The sequence below is a fragment of the Symphalangus syndactylus genome, chromosome 13 (genome assembly GCF_028878055.3).
Source record: "Symphalangus syndactylus isolate Jambi chromosome 13, NHGRI_mSymSyn1-v2.1_pri, whole genome shotgun sequence".
NCBI lineage: Eukaryota > Metazoa > Chordata > Mammalia > Primates > Hylobatidae > Symphalangus > Symphalangus syndactylus.
In genome coordinates this window covers 105,051,501-105,071,093 of record NC_072435.2, presented here as the reverse complement: position 1 = coordinate 105,071,093, position 19,593 = coordinate 105,051,501, and the positions used below count along the sequence as shown (strand labels likewise).

At 48.4% G+C, this 19,593-nt stretch overlaps 1 protein-coding gene across 8 annotated transcripts in view; it reads right to left on the bottom strand.

Annotated features, from left to right (window-relative positions):
• The window catches only part of UBE3B (ubiquitin protein ligase E3B), a 61,915-nt gene that overhangs the window by 10,271 nt on the left and 32,051 nt on the right, over positions 1 to 19,593 (bottom strand). For all 8 annotated transcript variants that reach the window (XM_055236618.2, XM_055236615.2, XM_055236616.2 and 5 more), the window contains 10 exons: positions 19,300 to 19,471; positions 17,011 to 17,129; positions 16,263 to 16,377; positions 15,416 to 15,515; positions 9,514 to 9,633; positions 5,085 to 5,261; positions 4,858 to 4,968; positions 2,286 to 2,423; positions 1,899 to 1,964; positions 42 to 100 (listed from right to left, as the gene is read on the bottom strand). In XM_055236618.2, the coding sequence (XP_055092593.1) occupies positions 42 to 100; positions 1,899 to 1,964; positions 2,286 to 2,423; positions 4,858 to 4,968; positions 5,085 to 5,261; positions 9,514 to 9,633; positions 15,416 to 15,515; positions 16,263 to 16,377; positions 17,011 to 17,129; positions 19,300 to 19,471 (1,177 nt within the window). The remainder of the gene's footprint in view (positions 1 to 41; positions 101 to 1,898; positions 1,965 to 2,285; positions 2,424 to 4,857; positions 4,969 to 5,084; positions 5,262 to 9,513; positions 9,634 to 15,415; positions 15,516 to 16,262; positions 16,378 to 17,010; positions 17,130 to 19,299; positions 19,472 to 19,593) is intronic.

Below are 19,593 nucleotides of genomic sequence, written 5' to 3'. Positions count from 1 at the left end.
TTTTCAAGTGGTGACCTTAAAAACCTAATTGCTATACTCACTTATTTTCATTTGTAACAGGAATGGTCTTCCCTCCAGGAATCAGTTCATGGCAAACAAGCTGGGGGAGAAGATGGGAATAATTACTAGGGAGGACTCTAATGGGGAAATAAAGCTTCCCGGAGATGAGAGGGCCCGGCAGAAACATCCATGATAATGATGGAATTAAGACGGCACATGCTTGGGAACCATACTTTCTCAATAAAGTCAAGGCTGAAATATCAACAAGTAGACCCTGCATGATAGATATGAAAGGTTTTTTTCTCACCCAATCCTTGTTCAAACATTTGTATTAAGACTTCGGGATGTCATGGAGGGGAATGTGTTGGCATTTCGGAGCAGAGTAGGACGGTTAAATAAACACTGGTACATCCATACCCTGGTATACTGTGCAGGTACTAAACAATATGATGAAAATGTGCGTTTACTAAAAAGGTGAAAAAAGGCCACTGATGTAACAACATGCACAGAATGGCATCATTTCTGGAAAGGGAAAGACTCTGGAAAGAGTCTCAAAGGACACAGGTAACACACTATCACGGGCACCCTGTGGGCACTGGCATTACAGGCAACTTGCATTTTCATCTTTTGCTCATATTAGAGCTAATTTTTTTTTGTTAGAAGTTTCATTATCTTTATAGTCGGGAGAAAAATTATGTCAAGAGGAAGCCTCAACATCTGATTATAGATTTATTTTAAACTCTGTAAAATCAACTGCTTCTTTCAACTTCAAGAACACTTCTGTGGATCACCTAAAAATCAAAGGACCTATCACTTGAAGCCAATTTTAATAGAAATTCTGTGAAGATTCTATAACCCTACAGATCTAGAAAGGAACACAGTGATCCCACTCCCGCTGCTGTCAGCATCTCAGGTGGCACCAGTGGGTTTTAAAGCTGAAAGGGCCCTTAAGAATCAGCCAGCCTGAGGTTTCCCCGATTCCAGGAACACCCTGCCCGTGAGCTATTCTGTAGAGAACGATCCTGCGAGACAGCATTCTTTCCTTCCTTCAAAGAAGAGTTCTGTGTCCGAGGAGTTAGGGAAGCTTGAGATTAACTCAGCTCCACTTTGGTTTCCTCCTCACAGGCTGCTCAGAGCCTTCACATGCCAGCCTGCCCAGGGGCCTTTCAGGAGGACAGGCCACGCAGGGCTCCCAGCGGTGCTTACAGACTGGGCCCATCCAGGACTCGCATCTGGCAAATGGATATGGAAAGTGTGGCTCGGGGAGACTGGGGGTTCTCTCTGAGGTGCCCAAGCGTGAGTCTAAGAAGTTGGCTCTGCATTAAGAAGCTCATGGCACAGTTTCTCCCGAGCAGCCCTTGGACCTGCACTCCCAGAGCCTCATGCAGGGACCTCCACCAGGACACAACCAGAGGGGGCGGAAGCCACTACAGAGAAAAGCCAGAAGGAACCGTGGGAGGAGACGTGCTGTGGCCCTGAGACCAGGGTCTCTGCTCCCTGCTCTGCTCTGCATGCCGAGCATGAACAAGACAGGCTTCTGCTTGAGGCGCTTCTCGGGTGGCATCTTCCCCTTCTCTAAGACATAATCCCCCATTTGTAACGGCTAATCCTCACCATGGTAACGAAAAGCCATGTTACAAATGGGGAATTACCCTAAAATGCGATATAAGAAAGCAGGGTCTCTGCAGGAAGCTTCAAAGGCCAGGTCAACTGGGAAGGAAAGGAGGGGGCCCTCCCTCCTGGCAAGATGGGAGGAGGATGGGCGAGGGGTGGGGAGGACAAGGGACCAGACAGAGCCTCAGCTTGGGGCTCTTTCTGAGGAAAACACAAATAACACAGCAGGTCTCAGGAACCCATGGGGGCAGTGGAAAGGGAGTTCAGCCAAAGGGCGGACCTACCTGACCCATGACGTCCTCGTCGTAAGACAGCGTCAGGCCCAGGTCAGCGATGTCCCCGTCATAGCGCTAATGTAACAGAGAACGGGAAAGTGTTGGGGCCATGGAGCACTATGTGCTTAGAGGTTTAACCCTCCCTTGAGGCGCTGCTTTGGTGCTGGGAACACCCATGGCTGCTGAACAGCTTGACGCAAAGAAGTTCATTCGTGACTTTGAGGAAGGAGGTTGTGAGGATCAGCCTCGAGTGGGACTGCCCACAGGGGGAAGTGAGGGGCCTGCAGCAGCTATAGCAACAGCAATAAGAGAGGACAGGCCATCTCCTTCTGGGACTTCGCAAGCTGTGAGTTCACACCAGTAGTCGGCTTAGCTCAGCCACCATTCCATGCTTACCTTGATGGAGGTGAGGTTTTTATAGAACTCGGAGTCCAGAGAGGGCAGTTCATCCACTGAGCTATAGAAGACGCTGTGGTGGTGCCCAAGCAGTTGGCTCAGGAAGAAGGATGCGAATGGCACGTCCACCACAATTCCCTGGGAGAGCAGAGAAGCAGAGCTGTCCATCAGCCAGGATTCTGATGCAGTGTTTCAATCGGGATGGCTCAGGGTGCAGACATGGCCTGAGGGTGCCATCGGCCTTTCCAGGCCCCTCCTAAGTTTCCAATCTGGAGGGCAGTATCTCCCCATCCTCTACCAAATACAACTGAGTGCCTCCTGGGGACAGCGCAGTGGTCAGGACACACGGTTTGGAGCTACAGCACTCAGGGATTAAATCCTAGCTGGGCTGCTGCCAGGCCAGGGGCCCTCAGCTGTCTTACCTGTCAGTCAGGGGCAGCACAAGCCTCTCAGTTAAGAGGATGGAACGTGCACAGTACTAGCCCCCCCAAGCTCTCAGGGCAGCCATGGCATAGGCAGATGCCAGAGGAGCACAGAGGATAAGCTCTCCCCCAAAGGCAGAGTTGGGGAGCTTCCGGGAGGAAAAGCCAGCTAAGTGAGGCCTAAAGGAGCCAGCCAGGCACTGGTACGAGGCCCCAGGCGTACTCCAGGGATGGAGGGCACGAAAGCAATGGAAGCTATGTCCAATGAGGACGCAGGGCCAGGTCAGGGAGGGCCCATAAGCCTCGCCGCAGGCTGGATTCTGTCCAGAGGGCTCTGAGCAGGGAAGGGACAGAGCTGCACTTTTATGTGGGGAATGGGCTGGCGAGAGGAAGGCAGGAGGCAGAGACACAGCCAGACGGCTGTGACATGCTGCCAGGGGAAAACGCCGACAGACCGTGCCAGGGTAGCGGCAGGAGGGTGGAGAGAGGCATGTGGACTGGAGGGGCTGAGAGGGGACAGTCACTTGGACTTGATGACACCTGTCAGAGGACCGTGAGGGGTAAATGAGTTAATCCATGCCACTCCTCCCGCAGGGCCTAGCAGGTCCCATCTTCTCTCGTCAGCACAATTGCTGTCAGAGGTGAGGGAGGGAAAGGACACAGAGGCGAGGCCTGCGAAATGGGATGACATTCAGAAAAGCCAGGAGGCCATGCTTTCCAGGTAGCCCAGGCTCTTCTGAGTGTCATCACAGCAACGTGTTTAAAGGAAAAAATATGCCATGTGCTCGGGTGGGTTCTAATGGGATTTTTAACTTTTTCAATGACAATCAACTGAGAAATTGTCTCCATTATGCAGATGAGGAAACAGAGGCACAGAGAATGGGCCCAGGACCCAAATCACTGGAGGGCACAAGGAAGACTGGACGGTGTTTGGGCAGGGGCTCAGATGGGCCACTGATTCCATCATGGCCAGGGACTGAGGCCCGTGCACATAGACTGTTTCCAGACAGAGAGAACAATGGATTATTCGAGAGTGAAAGGAGTTTGGCCCTGAGACCTCCCTCTCAGCTTGGCCCAGCTGCTGGCTCTTTCTGTTTGGAAAGCATCTGGCTTCTCCAGGTTCCTGGGGTATGCGAGGAGTGCTGCCCAGGTGGCTCGCTTCCTCCGTGCTTGGGCCAGAAGCTCAGCAGAGCCTGAGACCCAGGCAAGGTCCCTGCAGCTCTGGAGCCCACTGCAAAGGCCACACAGACTGGCTGGGCTGGTGCTGCAGCTTTCCTTCCTCCTGGGAAGCAGGACTCTCCCCAGAAACAGGCGGTGATTTCCCACTCAAGGTGGTTCCACCTTGGCTTTCAATGGACGGGGGTTTCAATGGACAGGAGCTGTGTGGGCCACGACATCACCCTGACCCCATCAGGCCACAGAGTGGAAACCCAGACTCACTTCCTCTTAGTAAGGTGAGGATGACTGCTCCGATCCACCTGGGGTGAGCAGCTGCTGGGCACCGTAGGAGGCCCTCCTCACTTAACATTAACGGCAACCCAGGAATGTGGCTTTTCTTATCTCCACTTTACTGATGCGAGAACGCGGCTTAAAAACTAAAGAAACTTGAAGGCACACGGTCACATAGCTGACTAGGAACAGCTGGTCCTGACCTGTTGCCATGGCTGGGAAGCACTCGCTCAAACAGCACAAGATTTTAAAACTATCAAACTTCACAAAATGCTGCCCTCCTACAATGGGGACCCAGCCTCCGTGTGGCCATCTGGTTCTGCACACCACTCCTCATGCCTCAGGAAAGAAGAGGGCTGGCCTTACTTAGGACTTGGGCCGGCCTGGGTTCAAATTCCGCCTCTAACACTTAACTAGCAATGAAACTCTGGATAGGTGACTCCTCAAAGCTTCAGGTCTCCCATCCTTAAATAGCCAGGATAGCAGCAGCCCTGTCACAGGGCTGTCGATGGGATGAGATGAGATGCCACAGGCAAAGTACCTAGCACTGGTGTACAACAAATCTTGGTTCCTGCCCCTGTCCTCGCTTGTATCCTAGTGACAGTTTACATGGCCAAGCCTGATCACATATGTGTATATGAAGAAGCCCATGGTACTGTTAACATTTTATTTTACATTTCTCTGTTTCTTAATGTTCCTACCTCATACACAGCCTTCCCCAGCATCTTCCCCACAAACTCGAAGAGCTGCAGGTAATTCTCATGGATGTAGGATGTGGGTGAGGGGTACAGCCTCTCATCCCCACTGGTTGTCTGCAAGGCAAAAAGACGGGGAGAGGCAGAGGTCAAGTGCCTTGCAAGGAGCAAGCCCAGCTCTTCACTTCTTGAATCTGGCTGCTGTCAGCCCTGCTGTCGCTCCCCTTAAATACCTTGAACAGATTGAGTGCTGGGTCAAATACTCTCTTGATGATCTCTTCCAAGAACTCCTTAAAAACACCGTCTTGATCAATCCCTGCTTCGTCCACCCCAAGGTCATTGACAAACTTCACACGGATGACCCCCTTCATGGCGTGCTGGGAGAGCTGCCTAAGCTGCTCGTAGCCATCCTGCCAAGAGCAGAATTACAGCCCATTAGGAAGCCCAAAGCCTTACACACACAATTCGGGGTTCCCTCTCCTCTGTGCGAAGCTCTCCCAGCATCATTACCAAATGTGCAAATTATGAAACATGGGTGCATGACAGGAGCCGTTCTCACCTGCTTTTGAATGAGCACTGATTAAAAGGAAAGATTCATTTGGGGATGTGACGGTATCACTGTTTGGCAAGGGGAGACTGACCTCAAGGGGACAGAGCAGTGAGACGGGGAAGTTAGACAAAATGAGTCATGACAAGCTCCTGGCCATCAGACAAAGGATGAAAGAAACCGGGACAAGATGCATTTCTCTCTCTCTCAATGCTAAGAGTATCTTTAGCTCATGGTAAAAAAAAGAAAAAAGAAAAAAATCAAACCTACAGAACACTATAAAATGAAAAGAATTACCCATCACCCCTCATCTCCCGCTGCCTTCCCAATCATGAAGCGCCTGCAAGTCATGCTGAGGAATTTAGGGGACATCCTGAAGGTAATGGGAGCCGTAGAAGGTTTTAGGCAAAGAGTAACAGGGCTGACTTTCTGTCAGATCTTTCAATTGGCAGCAGAGCAGGTGGATGGCAGGGACCAAGGCAGGGAGCAGAGACCGAGATGTGGGGGTGGTGCTGGGCCTGGACTTCTGGCTGGTGGTCAGCTCTCTTAGGACACAGCCATTCAGCACATCTTCTCCATCCAGACCTCAACATGCACAGCCCCAGAACCACAACTTCGGAGTTCTCCTACTAAATCATCTGTTTAGTCTGTCTCTTGATTCTAATCTGTTGAGGCCTTCCTGGCTTCTGGTTCCATCATCTAATGCATTCCTAGTACTTGGGGTGCTGAGGTTTTTATTTCAGGGCAGTGATATAAAAACAGTGCTGAACAGCCCAGGGCCCAGGGAAGAGTCTGTTGGCCCGACTTGAGAGGCCCCATCACCAGGTGAAACTGATGTCTTCAGACGCTGTGATGGAACAAGTGACCAATCAACCCTGCTGTCCTATGAAGGCCATGCCACATTTCTCCCTTTCAGCTACAACTGTAACACTGTCACATGCTTCACAGGTTACACAGGCCGTCTCCGCAGCATCCACTCAGCTGCCGTCTGGTCCCCCTCATCACAAAGCAAACGAGCAGTATGCCAGTGTGGCGAGACCTGTTTTGGGGAACCCTTGCTGCCTTCCTGCCATGCTCACTCAGTGATCCCCAAAGGACTATCCTATGGTGCCCCTGAATCTTATTCAGGGGTTAGGCTTCAAAGTTAGTGGGCAAGGGAAAATTACCTCTCAAGACTCCTAAGTCACATGTGGGAACAGGAGCGCAGTTTTGTGGAGGCAAACCTGAGAAGGACTTTTTATGTACATAAAGTTTGAGAATCATTAAGTTAGATGACAAAAGGGAGAAACAGGAAGTCACCAGGCAGCTGTAACAGCATTTAAGCCATTCTGCCTAAATTTAAGATAATTATCTTGGCACTGAGATGAGAACAGATGGAGAGTTCCAACAAGTTCCCGTCTGCCTGCAGGAGTTCTTCCATCCTGCTTTAAAATTATGCCTCCCCAGCCTTCACACGCATTAGTAGATGCGTTTGTGGTTATGTGGATGAAATGGGATGGTACATGTGAAAGCACGTGGCACATGGCCTAGCTCAAGGAGCATTTACTGGATTCAAATCTCAGTCTTGCTTGATCAGCTCCACACCAGCCTCTTCATTTAGAAGTTTAGAGGGGACTGCCTCTTGTGATACATTTCCTCCCTTCTGGGAACTGGCATGGATGTGCGAGGATTATATCCAGGCCTCTTGGGAGGTGAATGTGAGTCAGCGTTCCTCTTCTTCACTGCATCTCAACGTGCACACACAGGGAATACTGAGCTAGAAAAGGGATGCCTGGCTTCCAGGCCTAGCTCTGTCACTGATATCCGAGTGACCTTGACTGAAGTTCTCTGGCCTCAGTTCTGCCTTTGACAGAGATAGGAGAAAGGACTGGGTAAGAGTATGTTTGAGGATCCTTCCGGTTCTGAGTGCTAGAGTTCCAGCCCAAACTCACCCTCTGGGAAGGAGAGCCTTCCTACAGAACTTTAATATCTGGAAGCCTAATAGAGAAGCATAGCCCTCAATACTAACCATAAAAAACGGAAACAATGCCCAGGAGAGCATGAGTCTGAGATCAGCTTACTGATGCCCCCTTGTGTCCAAATCCAGCAAAGGCCCCTGGGCTCTCATTCTAATAACCAAGCCACCAGATTACGACAACTGGGATAACAATGAACAACCTCTCTCCTTCTCCAGTGGAAAGTAAAGAGGAAAAGGGACTTTGCCTAAGACAGACATCTCTTTTGCCATCCCTGAGGGATATGCTTTAAAAAGTAGGGCCAGAGTAATTGGGATGTCAAGTGAATTTCCAATAAGCAATGATATTTGTGAAGGGAGTCAGGGGATTCTGCCACTCTCAGGAGATACTGCAATCTACACCACCCCAGACTCTTCCCGTGGGTGGGTGCTGGCCACGTCTGGGTAGGCATGATGGGTAGTGGGGCTGAGGATTTCTAGAGACAAGGGAGGTGCATCTGGGTCTGCTGAGGAAAGTGCTGGAAAGGGAGTCTCTACTACACAATTGGGCTTTTTCTGAGTCAAAAGCAGAGGTTGCAAATGGGTGGCCCACAGGTTGAATTTGGTGGAAAGACAGGTGTTATCTGACTTTATAGGCACTTTATAGAGTTCAATTAGTTCACAACATGGAAGATCTGAATTCTGGCCTTCTCTTAAAAACTCAGAGCATTACAGAGCCCACCTCATCACATGGTGGGTCTGGAGGAGCTGAGTGGCGGTGGCCTCTTCTGGGGAGGCATGTGCTTCCAACTGCTCCCCAACACTGAGGCTGGGTGTCAGTTGCCATTTATCAACTCACTCATGGGGGCTGTTTTTCTCAAGCAGAGGTACACAGACCAAGAGGGCTGTTCCAAGAACAGGAGGGCGCAGAAGTGGAGATTATTTCTATATGTCCAGCATGCAAACAGAATGCTCCTGTAATGAGACCCACTTAGCCAGCTTTACTCCTTCACATGGCCTGCAGGGCCCAGTGGGCCCTTCAATTCCTTATGCCTACCTTGAAGAATGTCAGAAACATCCACTGTTCAGCACACACTGCCTTTCTAGCAGCTCTTGGCATTGATCACCAGTGGCCAGGGGCACTCAAACAAGCTCTCCAGTAAGGAGTGATACAAACAAGGTATGATGCACCGCGGGAGAAAATGAAGACACGTGAGGAGGAACAGCTGCTGCCGGGAGCCATCTGCTGGTGGGGGTGGCTATCTGGCCACATGCTTCAGGGGATCCTATGACTGTCCTACACTGCAGGACAGGCTCATGAGGAACTGCGGCTGGAGTGTGATAAAAAGGTCTGAAGTGCAAACACGGCAAATAAATGAAGCCAAGCCTCTCCAGGGAAAGGGGACTGTGGCTCAGTCACCAACTCTATCGCTGGCAGGATGAGCGTGTATGGGTAGGCTGTGCACTATACAAGCCCAGGGGAGGCTGTGGCATGGATAACACAGACATCGTAGGTAGTTAAGTTTATGACAACCATGTTCCAGCCGATTGGAGTCAGGGTCTTGTGCCAGCAAAACCAATGTATGATAATTTTCTGACATATGAGGACTGGGTACCTATCTCTAATTTACATGGAGTCACCGTATAGTGGTAGTCCCAGACACTACCCAGTAGCTCAGGTGGGTCACTTCAGTGGTATCTTGTAAGTTTCTGTCTACAAAGAACCTCTGGCTCTGTGATAAATGTATTTCTCTACATAACTCAGTAAATTTAACACCTCCACTCCACTTATACTACAATCACAGTTGAGAGTCTGAGCAAAGTGCCTGCTGGGACAAATGGAGTTTGCACAGACCTGAGAGTGTTAGTGCAGCCGCTGTGACTGGCAGCTCCTGTCCTCATTTCAAAGGGACATGAAGAGGTGGATGCTGTAGCCCAGGACACTCTAGCTCTCATGGGGTAAAGGAAGACACTGCTGGGTCTCCAGCAATGAGGACATGTTTAACCAAGCAGCTGTTCAGAGCAGTCAACAGGACAAATGACCCCTTTCCTGCTCCTAGAGCCTTGATTTCAGATTAAGGAGTAACAGGAACAGTTCAAAAGCCAGAGATCGTCCACTAAAGAGCTTCCATGTTGCAGGGCCCACTTCCTTGTGGTAGGATTCCATAGGCTTCACACTCACCTCCAGCATCCTGGACCGGCGGATGGTGATGTGAGTGACGTGCGGGGAGGCAGAGCTGGTTTCCACCAGCCCCAGTTTCTCCTTCTCCTTGGTAACCATGGTTCGAAACAGGAGAACTCTCTAAAATGAACAAAGGCGGGACCAGAAAACAGGGTCAGCAAACTGATGATTCCATAAAAACACCCTGCAAAAATGACTGAAACTGAAGTTAGATGAGATGCAAGCAAAATGGGATGCCTTAACATGTGCTACCGGTTAGAAATGTCTTGTGAGAACAGAAGCATTCCCTGGAACACTTGTGGGAATTAGAAATATTGTTGAATACACATCAAGCAAAAAATGTTCTGGAAAGAGTGGTCTGGCTGCAGCTAGGGTCCAGTTGGGAATGGCCCACGAGAAAATCCTCCTCAAGGCTGGGCGCGGTGGCTCACGCCTATAATCCCAGCACTCTGGGAGGCCCAGGTGGGCGGATTACCTGAGGTCGGGAGTTCAAAACCAGCCTGGCCAACATGGTGAAACCTCGTCTCTACTAAATACAAAATACAAAAATTAGCTGGGCGTGGTGGCGTGCACCTGTAATCCTAGCTACTTGGGAGGTTGAGGCAGGAGAATCACTTGAACCAAGGAGGCAGAGGTTACAGTGAGCCAAGATTGCGCCACTGCATTCCAGCCTGGGGGACATAGCGAGACTCTGTCTCAAAAAAAAAAAAAAAAAAAAAACACAAAAAAAAAAGAAAAAAGAAAATCCTCCTCATTCAGTCAATAATCCACTATAAAAACTTGGTGGCAGAACAAGTTACAGAGGCTTCTTTATCCAGCTGTGCCTGCTTTAAGGGAAATCAGTATTATGAATCCTAAGAACAAAAATAATTCAAAGATAACTTTTCCTACTGTCAGAAAATTTAAAAATGACCCTATAGTATAAAGCTCCCTGACCTTTCAACCTGCCACCTCTGTGCCTTCAAGCCCACCACAGTCCCACCAGTAATATTTCTCAATTACTGCTTGAAAAGAACCCTCTCTCCTTATTCTTAAGATTCTGCTAAACCTATTTAGAAAGAGCATGACTCTTTGCCCCATCCTGGGCTCGAGAATCAGCACCCTAATACCATTTAAATCAAGTCAGCTGAATGAATACATAAATCCAACTACAGCTGTTTTTTAAAAATGGGAATCTCCCCCAAAGTCAAGAACTTTATTAAATACAAATAAGAACAGTAACAGCCAGGCGCAGTGGCTCACCTCTGTAATCCCAGCACTTTGGGAGGCCGAGGCGGGCAGATCACCTGAGGTCAGGAGTTCCAGACCAGCCTGACCAACAGGGAGAAACCCCAACTCTACTAAAAATACAAAATTAGCTGGGTGTGGTGGCACATGCCTGTAATCCTAGCTACTCGGGAGGCTGAGTGAGGCAGGAGAATCACTTGAACCTGGGAGGTGGAGGTTGTGGTGAGCCAAGATCGCACCATCACACTCCAGCCTGGGCAACAAGAGCGAAACTCTGTCTCCAAAAAAAAAAAAAAAAAAAAAAGTAATAATAGTAATGACAACAGGAAATACTATATACCAGTGGGTGCTAGTACATTTTCATTTAATTATTATGTTAACTCTATTAGGCAAATATGGTTGTAACAAAAAAAGCAATGACCAACAGCCCCTTAAGAAGAAAGGGGATGGGCCGGGCACAGTGGCTCACGCCTGTAATCCCAGCACTTTCGGAGGCCAAGGTGGACAGATCATGAGGTCAGGAGATCGAGACCATCCTGGCTAACACGGTGAAACCCCGTCTCCACTAAAAATACAAAAAATTAGCTGGGCGTGGTGGCGAACACCTGTAGTCCCAGCTACTCGGGAGGCTGAGGCAGGAGAATGGTGTGAACCCGGGAGGCGGAGCTTGCAGTGAGCTGAGATCACGCCACTGCACTCCAGCCTGGGCGACAGAGCAAGACTCTGTCTTAAAAAAAAAAAAAAAAAAAGAAGAAGAAAAAAGGGGATGGTACTGAGTGGAGGAACTACTGTTCAGTGAAGCATCTCGCTGAGGTTGGTTGACAGATCTAGACCTGACAGGACTGACGTGCTCTGAGTAGAACCAAAAGCCCTGAGAGGTTCCAGGGCCATGCAGAACAGAGGGGACAGACGGGACAAAGGGAGGGAGGCTGGTGATAGGAATGAAGGGTGCTCCTACCTCTCCCCTCCATGGCAGGGGAACTGTAGGACTTTTGAGAACAGGTGTTCATCATGTGGAGTCATGTAGTTTGTGACCCAACTACTTCCTATGACCCCAAATCTTTGGCATGACCACCTGAAGGGGTGCTGTTTGGTGATACACAGGCGGAAGGCGAGTTACATGTGGGTCAATCCAGCATGGGGTGGAGATAGCAGAAGACACAGAAACAGAACTAAAGAGACAGAAGTGACCACAGAAAGCCTGGATAGGGCTCTGGATTTCTATGGGGCACGGAAGAAGGTCTGAGGCAAGCTTATCCAGGCTGCAAGGGCTGGGCAACCTCAGCGACTACAGTGGACAGCTGGGTATGGATCATTCTCCCCATTCTACAGATGAAGACCTTACTCACCCAAAGCTACACAGTTGGTGGGCAGGGGGATGGAATGAAATCCAAAGCCCACACACAGCCCCCATACTACATAGCCTCTGCCCACCCCACGACGCTTAGGCCTTCTGGGTAAAAACAAAAGGCAGAGAGGACTTAAGGGCCAGCCAGGGGATGAGTCACACATAAACAGGTAAAAGCGATGTAAGAGGGTGCAGAAAACGAAGTGCTGTGCACATAAGCCAGGCAGAGCTGAGGCTTTAACAAATGTTAAGGAAAACAAGAAAGGCATTATAGTGAAATCAAGAACAAGGGAGAGGTTCAACATTTAGGGCAGATGGTATAATGGTAACAGAGCAGAGAGAGCCTATTACCCTCCTGTGTGCTCCAGCAAGAATATTTCAATGGCAGAGGGCAGCACACATGCCATTAAGGGGAGCTTGAAGCTTGAGACGGGCGGAGGGGCAACAAGACAGCCCATCTGCTCTGAAAACACCAAGCCTTAGATACTCCTCCAGGACCTGCAATCACGGAGCAGGAAGGGGCAGGAGATGAGGAGGGCCCCATTTTCCTGAGGGAGGAAATTTTATGAACTAAGGACAAACAACCTTGATGACATATTTAAGCAAAATTCCCAAAAGAAAAAAAAATGTGGGGATTACTATATACCCTGGACTTAAAAGTCATTCCAATTTATCTCAGCGGTTCCCAAACTTTCTTATTCATAGCATCTCTATCACTGTAGTAACTTTTTTCATGGTACTCCTAGGCCAAAAGAAATCCCTAGCAGTCCCGTTTACTAGGTAGTTAGGTCCCAAATATTTATGTCCTAAGACCTCAGTTGCTGTATTTTACAAATACACATACTTTGAAATATAAAATATTTTTATTTCGTTCTTACAAGCCAGCTCTGCAAACATCATTAAAAAGAATGTAGTGCAATCTCATGTTGAAATCACAAACTGCTCTGAACTAGTAGTTCGTGTGGTGTCTCACTGTGTTCCCCTCAGAAATCTAAAATATCGTGCGGCACCTCCAGTGGCCACAGCACATGTGAACCATAGAGAAACAGAGCAGAGGGTCTAGACTATGTGTTATGGGAATGCAATGGTCAGAGGCTGATTTCACAGACACGCAGGTCCGGGATGAGGGGCTGCATTTTAAACCAGACACCACCAAACCAGATGAGGCCCAGGAGATGAAAGCTGAAGCCTGTTTCAAAGACGAGGTGGAGAGGCTAAGGATACTACACTTGGAAAACACAAGCCCCAGATGCAAACGGGAGCTGCCAACAGATCACAGAAGATAAAAGAAGCCACTTTTAGGGGTTGTTCAAGGACCAAAAGGTAGAAGTTACAGAGAAGCACAGTTCATGATGAGGAAGAATGTTCTATCTTTTGGAAAAGTAAAGCCACAGAACGGCCTGTTTTGCAAAGCTGTGCATTTTCTATTGGAAGCAAGGTCAGGGACATCATAGCAGGGGCTCCCTCAAGGAGGGCACATTTGATTAAGTAATTGCCATAAGGCACTTCACTTCTGAGAGTTTGCCAAGTGCAGTAAGAATTTAAACAGCCACATTGTTTGCACATCACTGCTTGAGGGGAAAGAATAGCACCCATAAGTATTAAAGTCAAGGACAGAACAGTATCAGACAGCAGTGAGGATGAAATACCTCGAAAAATGAGATTTAATTTACAAAAATGTGATTTATGCTCCTTTCTAAGAATATGTCTACTTCATTAAAAAAAGAAAAAATAGAACAGGAGAAAAATAAAGGACACAACCCAGACTCCTAGAAGCCTCTTCTGAGAGGAGCTGAGTGTTGTCACAGCATCGGACATTTCCAGAGTGCCTGCCACTCACCAGGGATGTGAGCCATGCTTGCTACCCTCATTTCCTGGATGCTCCTGCCACAGCCCAATCCTCCCCAAGTCTCTCTCATCCCCCGGGTGTGTGGCACTCTCCTGGTTTCCCTCCTTCCCTCCTCATGCTGGCCCTCTGTGGGACGGGTCCTGCAGGGCTCTGCCTCAGTGCCCTGGACTTCTCACTCCGTCTGACTCCCTGACCACCTCGCCCAGGCTATGGGGGGAGTCAGGAGACTTGGGTGCTGTCTGATACCCTGACTACCTCACCCAGTCCACGGGGGCAGTCAGGAGATTTGGGTGCTCTCCCCACACAGGTTCCTCCCTCCTGAATGCCAGATCCCCTGTCCAGTGGCTTCCAGGAGCCAGAGACATCTCACATCCTATCTGCTCGATGCTGAACTCTCCACCATGTCCCAGTCCTGCTCTTCCACCTCAGGAAAACACCCCCCAAGCACCCAAGCCAGACACCTGATCATCACCTGAATTCTTCCTTTCCTTCCCCTCGGGATGTGACCATTCTCCGAGGCCTCCTTAAAAATCTCTTGACTTGGTCGGGCGCAGTGGCTCACGCCTGTAATCCCAGCACTTTGGGAGGCTGAGGCGGGTGGATCACGAGGTCAGGAGATTAAGACCATCCTGGTTAACACGGTGAAACTCCATCTCTACTAAAAGTATAAAAATTAGCTGAGTGTGGTGGCGGGCCTTACAGGTGTGGTGGTGGGCCTGTAGTCCCAGCTACTCAGGAGGCTGAGACAGGAGAATGGTGTGAACCCGGGAGGTGGAGCTTGTAGTGAGCCGAGATCGCACCACTATACTCCAGCCTGGGCAACAGAGCGAGACTCTGTCTCAAAAAAAAAAAAAATCTCTTGACTTGCTCATCTTTTGGCTCCCAGGGCCCACCCTAGTGCAGGACAGCTTGCTTTAACACCCTCGCCTCTAGCCAGCCCTCCACACTGCAGCCAGGATGACCTTCCTGAAGTATGGCTCTGACCAGGTGCCTCCTAAGCGTCCAGCCCTCTGGTGGCTTTGCAGAAAGCCCTTGCTCCCAGACTTGGTTTCTAAGGCTGTCTTGCTCTAGTTCCTACTACCCTCCTTGGCTTCCTCTTGACCTCATCCTTTCTATTCTCTCCAGCCACACTGTACATTTGGCTCTCCAAAAGCACCTCATCCTTTCTAACTCAGCCTTTCAACACTGTCCACTTTTGCCTGTGGGACCCTTTCCTGTCCCCTTTCCCTCCCTCCAGCTGGTCAGGTCTCCGCACCTGGGCTGCCACTCCACCAGAATTGCCAGTTCACACTGTCTTCTCCAGCTCTGTACCCCAGCACTTGGTGTAACCCCACCAGAGTAATAGCAACCACCGTTTCCTTGTGCTGAATGAATGATCCCACTTAGTCACCTCCAACTGCTGTAGCAAGGATGGAAAGGCAGGAACCACGTGGGGGAACAGAAAGACACATCGGGGCCCAGCTCTGAGTACAACTCACGTTTTTGTGAGGGATGACATGTGGGATGTACTGCAGGATCAACTGTGCCCGTTTTCTGTCCCTGTCGAGTTCTTGGAAGAGCACGCTAGGTTTGAGATCCCTTGAGAAGAAAGACATGGGTTTGGGAGAATTAAAAGAAGGAAACTATCCTCTAGTGTGAGGCTGGGAAATGACACCATGTGGGCCACATGCAGCCTGCCGTCTGTTTCTGAAGAGTCTGATGGGAACATGACCATACTCATTCATACATGTATAGCCTATGGCAGCTTTTGTGCTACAAGAGCAGAGTTGAGTAGCTACAACAGAGACTGTCTGGTCTACAAAACCTAAAGTCATCTGGCCCTTTACAGAAAAAGTTTGCCAGTCGCTACTCTAGTGCCACAGCTTCAGCGGTTGCCATAAAGCTTGAACTCATTGACAAAAATGCAGATACCTGCCTATGTTCAGTTGTGATAGGAGGATTTCCCCCACCCCATTACTCTCCAAAAAACCTAAAGCAGTTTTTACTCTAGTAATTCTGCTAATAAAAACTGCCTTTTAACTCTCATGTTCTGTTGCTCAGCTCAGCTAAAAGACCTCTTCCTAGTTTGGATGAGAAATGTATGCTAAATATAATCTGGCTCTGTCGCCATTAATTAACTCTAATTATATTTGGTGTAAACATCTCTTAACAGAAGCGTCCTGACAGGTGCTTCACAGGGACAGCAGCTCTCTTTACACAAATGAACAGACAAAATGAAGCAGAGGGAAAAAGTCCTCTCTGCCCTAGAACATGAGTGCTGAGTGCTCAGGCAGCATGCTGGAGCAGGCTGGCTTCCATGGAGCCCTCCTCACCCCTGGAGCTCACTTTCGCAGCCAGTGGTCCTCAGGGGTGAAGCGCCGCCGGCAGTCCCGCTCGTACAGCACCATCAGCCACCCGTGGACAGACTGGAACAGCTCCAAGGTCTCGCCCTTGGCGTTCTCTGTGGGACAAACAAACAGGAAAGTCAGAGGAGGAGTCAGAGCCAGAGAGCAGGGGGAGGACAGCTCTTGTCTTCTACAGTTGTCATCAAGTCCTTGATCTCCCTCGCTCTGAATTATATGTGGAACCGACGGAATTAAAAGGCACCCTGGGTACGTGCTAAGTGTCTGCAGGGCCTGAGTACCTCTCAGACAAAATCACTCATGCTGCCTCCCACTAGTGTGTCATCCGAAGGGTCTTTTTAATCTAAGGAGCTTTGTCCTGAACAATTGGAGACACTTCGGGAGGTGGACTCTCATCTCAAGCGTGCGCTGGCACATGTTTTATCTTCATAGAAATCAAATGGAAGAATCAACAGGAGATTCAGGGCAAAATTAATCATCATTAATAATCCTCGACACACACATACATGCAAATCCTGAAGGGAGCCTGGGAGAGCAAGACTTCTATAACCACACCACTATCTTAAGAAGTCACAGAGAGTGAAGAAAGAAAATTTCTAATTATGGGAATAAATGTGCACCTTCTATTAACTTGCAGAGACAATAAAGCCAAGAATCAGTTGATGCTATAGACTCTTCGGCCTCCCTAGGTGCAGCATCAACCAAACAACAGCAGACACCTTTTCTCTTACCTACAATTCCATCCCAGATCATCTTAAACACAAAGGAATTCAGGAAAGAGGAGATGGTGACCAGCTCTTCCAGTTTGAATGAAATCTGTTCTTCATAAACTTCAATGTCATCAAGGATTCTAAATCAGAGAGAAAATTACCCAGAATTCCACACTGAAAAAAGGCGAAGAGAGGCCGGGCGCGGTGGCTCACGCTTGTAATCCCAGCACTTTGGGAGGCCGAGGCGGGCGGATCACGAGGTCAGGAGATCGAGACCACGGTGAAACCCCGTCTCTACTAAAAATACAAAAAAAAATTAGCCGGGCGTCGTGGTGGGCGCCTGTAGTCCCAGCTACTCGGAGAGGCTGCGGCAGGAGAATGGCGTGAACCCGGGAGGCGGAGCTTGCAGTGAGCCGAGATTGCGCCACTGTACTCCAGCCTGGGCAACAGAGCAAGACTCCGTCTCAAAAAAAAAAAAAAAAAAGAAAAAAGGCGAAGAGAAAAAAAATCTGTACTGCTTAATAGCCAATAAACAAGGTTGAGAAATAAGCTTTATCTTGCAGAGATACTTACTGTAAAATCTACAGATAAAATGATATGATATCATCAGGGGTAGGGGGAAAGGGGAGGGAGAGCCTTAGGACAAATACCTAATGCATGTAGAGCTTAAAACCTAGATGACGGGGTGATAGGTGCAGCAAACCACCACAGCACATATATATCTATGTAACAAACCTGCACTTTCAGCACATATATCCCAGAACTTAAAGTCAAATAAAATAAAAATAAAATGAAAAAAAATGATACGATATCTAGGATTTGCTTCAAAATAATGTGGGAGAGAAAAGCAGGTGGGCATTTGGATGAAGCAAAACTGGCTGTGAGTTGGTACTGTTGAAGCTGATAATGGGCACATGAGGGCTCATTATATTATCCTTTCTACTTTCTATTAATTTGAAATTGACCATAGTAAAAAGTTAAAAAATACAATTAAGAAAAAATCTGTACTCTATATTTTTCTTATTCATAAGGATCTGACTGTGACACTTTCTTAATTCACACCTCAATTCACGCCTTCCTTATTCACGTCTGCATATCAAGGAACGTTGACTGGGAGTCGATGTTTACTGAGGAAAGCTATAGAATCTTATTCGATATCTAAGACACATACTAGTGACACTTAGTAGGTACTTAGGAAGCATTTGTGAATAAATGAATAAATGTTTGAAAGAACATATGAATAAATGAGCCATTTAAGACACAGCTCTATCTGAACATTTCCTAACACTGCTCCATACACTAGAATAAGATTCACTCTTGGCTTACCCCCATCCAGTGATTAAGGATGTCTTCACCAGCAGCTAGACCCCTGCTCTTGCCTCCAACTGCTCAGTGAGTTCTTCCATGATCCTCACCCAATCTGCCACCTACATGTCCCTGATCCTCTCCTGCTAATGTCTTCCAGCCTGAACATAACTGCCTGAGGTCCATTCTATCTTATAATTCTTCACCAACCTTTTCGGAAAAGGTGGAATGAAAAGAATACCAAACACACAAGATGCATAAGCTTAAAAACCAAAGCAACTAAATGGGACTAATGTTTGTTAATTTCCCACTCTGTGCCAGGCACTGCACTAAGTATTTGATGCTGTTTTTTTCACTTACCCTCTATTGAACTGGTAATATTCTCTACATTCTAATAAGGAAATAGAGACTCAAAGAGGTTAAGAAACTTGCTCAGGGTCGGCTTGATAATAATAAGAGCCAGCAAGTATTGAACTCATCCTATGTGCCAGGGACTGTGATAAGCACTTTGCAACAATTATCTCTTTTAATCCCTACCATGTGCCTACAAGGTACGTGCTATTGTTATTCCCATTTACAGATGAGTCAACTGAGTCTCAGAGAGGTTGAATCCGTGATCCCTTGCCCAGGGTGTCTCAAGATCTGCTCAGTAAGGATCTGCACCCTGGCTCTGACTTTGGAATTTTCCAGGAATCTAGCTAGCACAGTGAATAAATGGCTGAGCCATGATCTAAACCCATCTCCAGGAGACCCCAAGCCACAGTCAGTGGTACTGATCAGCTTCCTTGAAAGGATGGGAACTTTTAACTCCCAGGCCCCACCCTAACAACTGCTGAACATTTACTGCACACTGCTCACTTGGTAAATGGCTAGTTCTTACAATGCCCTGCCACATAGGTCCAAATGTTTGCAGTAATCACATTAGCAATTACTTCCTTACTGACACTGTATTTTGGTCTCTCCATATTCTAGGAGAGGAATTCAGTCCCACAGCAGTCAACCTACGTGATGAGGTGCCGCGAACAGTCACAGAACAGCATCAGCATGGCCAAGAGTTGCTTGGACTCTTCAGTGTCATTGTTCAGGCATTCCAAGAAGAGCTTTAACCCTCCGTGGGGCCCGAGCTCACAGATAAATGCCCACAGTTTGGGCAGCAGGTCATCAAGGTAAGTGAGACCTGGAAAAAAGACAGAGAAACCCAAGCTTCAGGTGCAGACTCCACCTGGTCTGTTATTTCTCCTATCCAGTGGGAAAACAAAACCCTTAAACCTATCCATGAACATTTAATGTGCGTGAAAA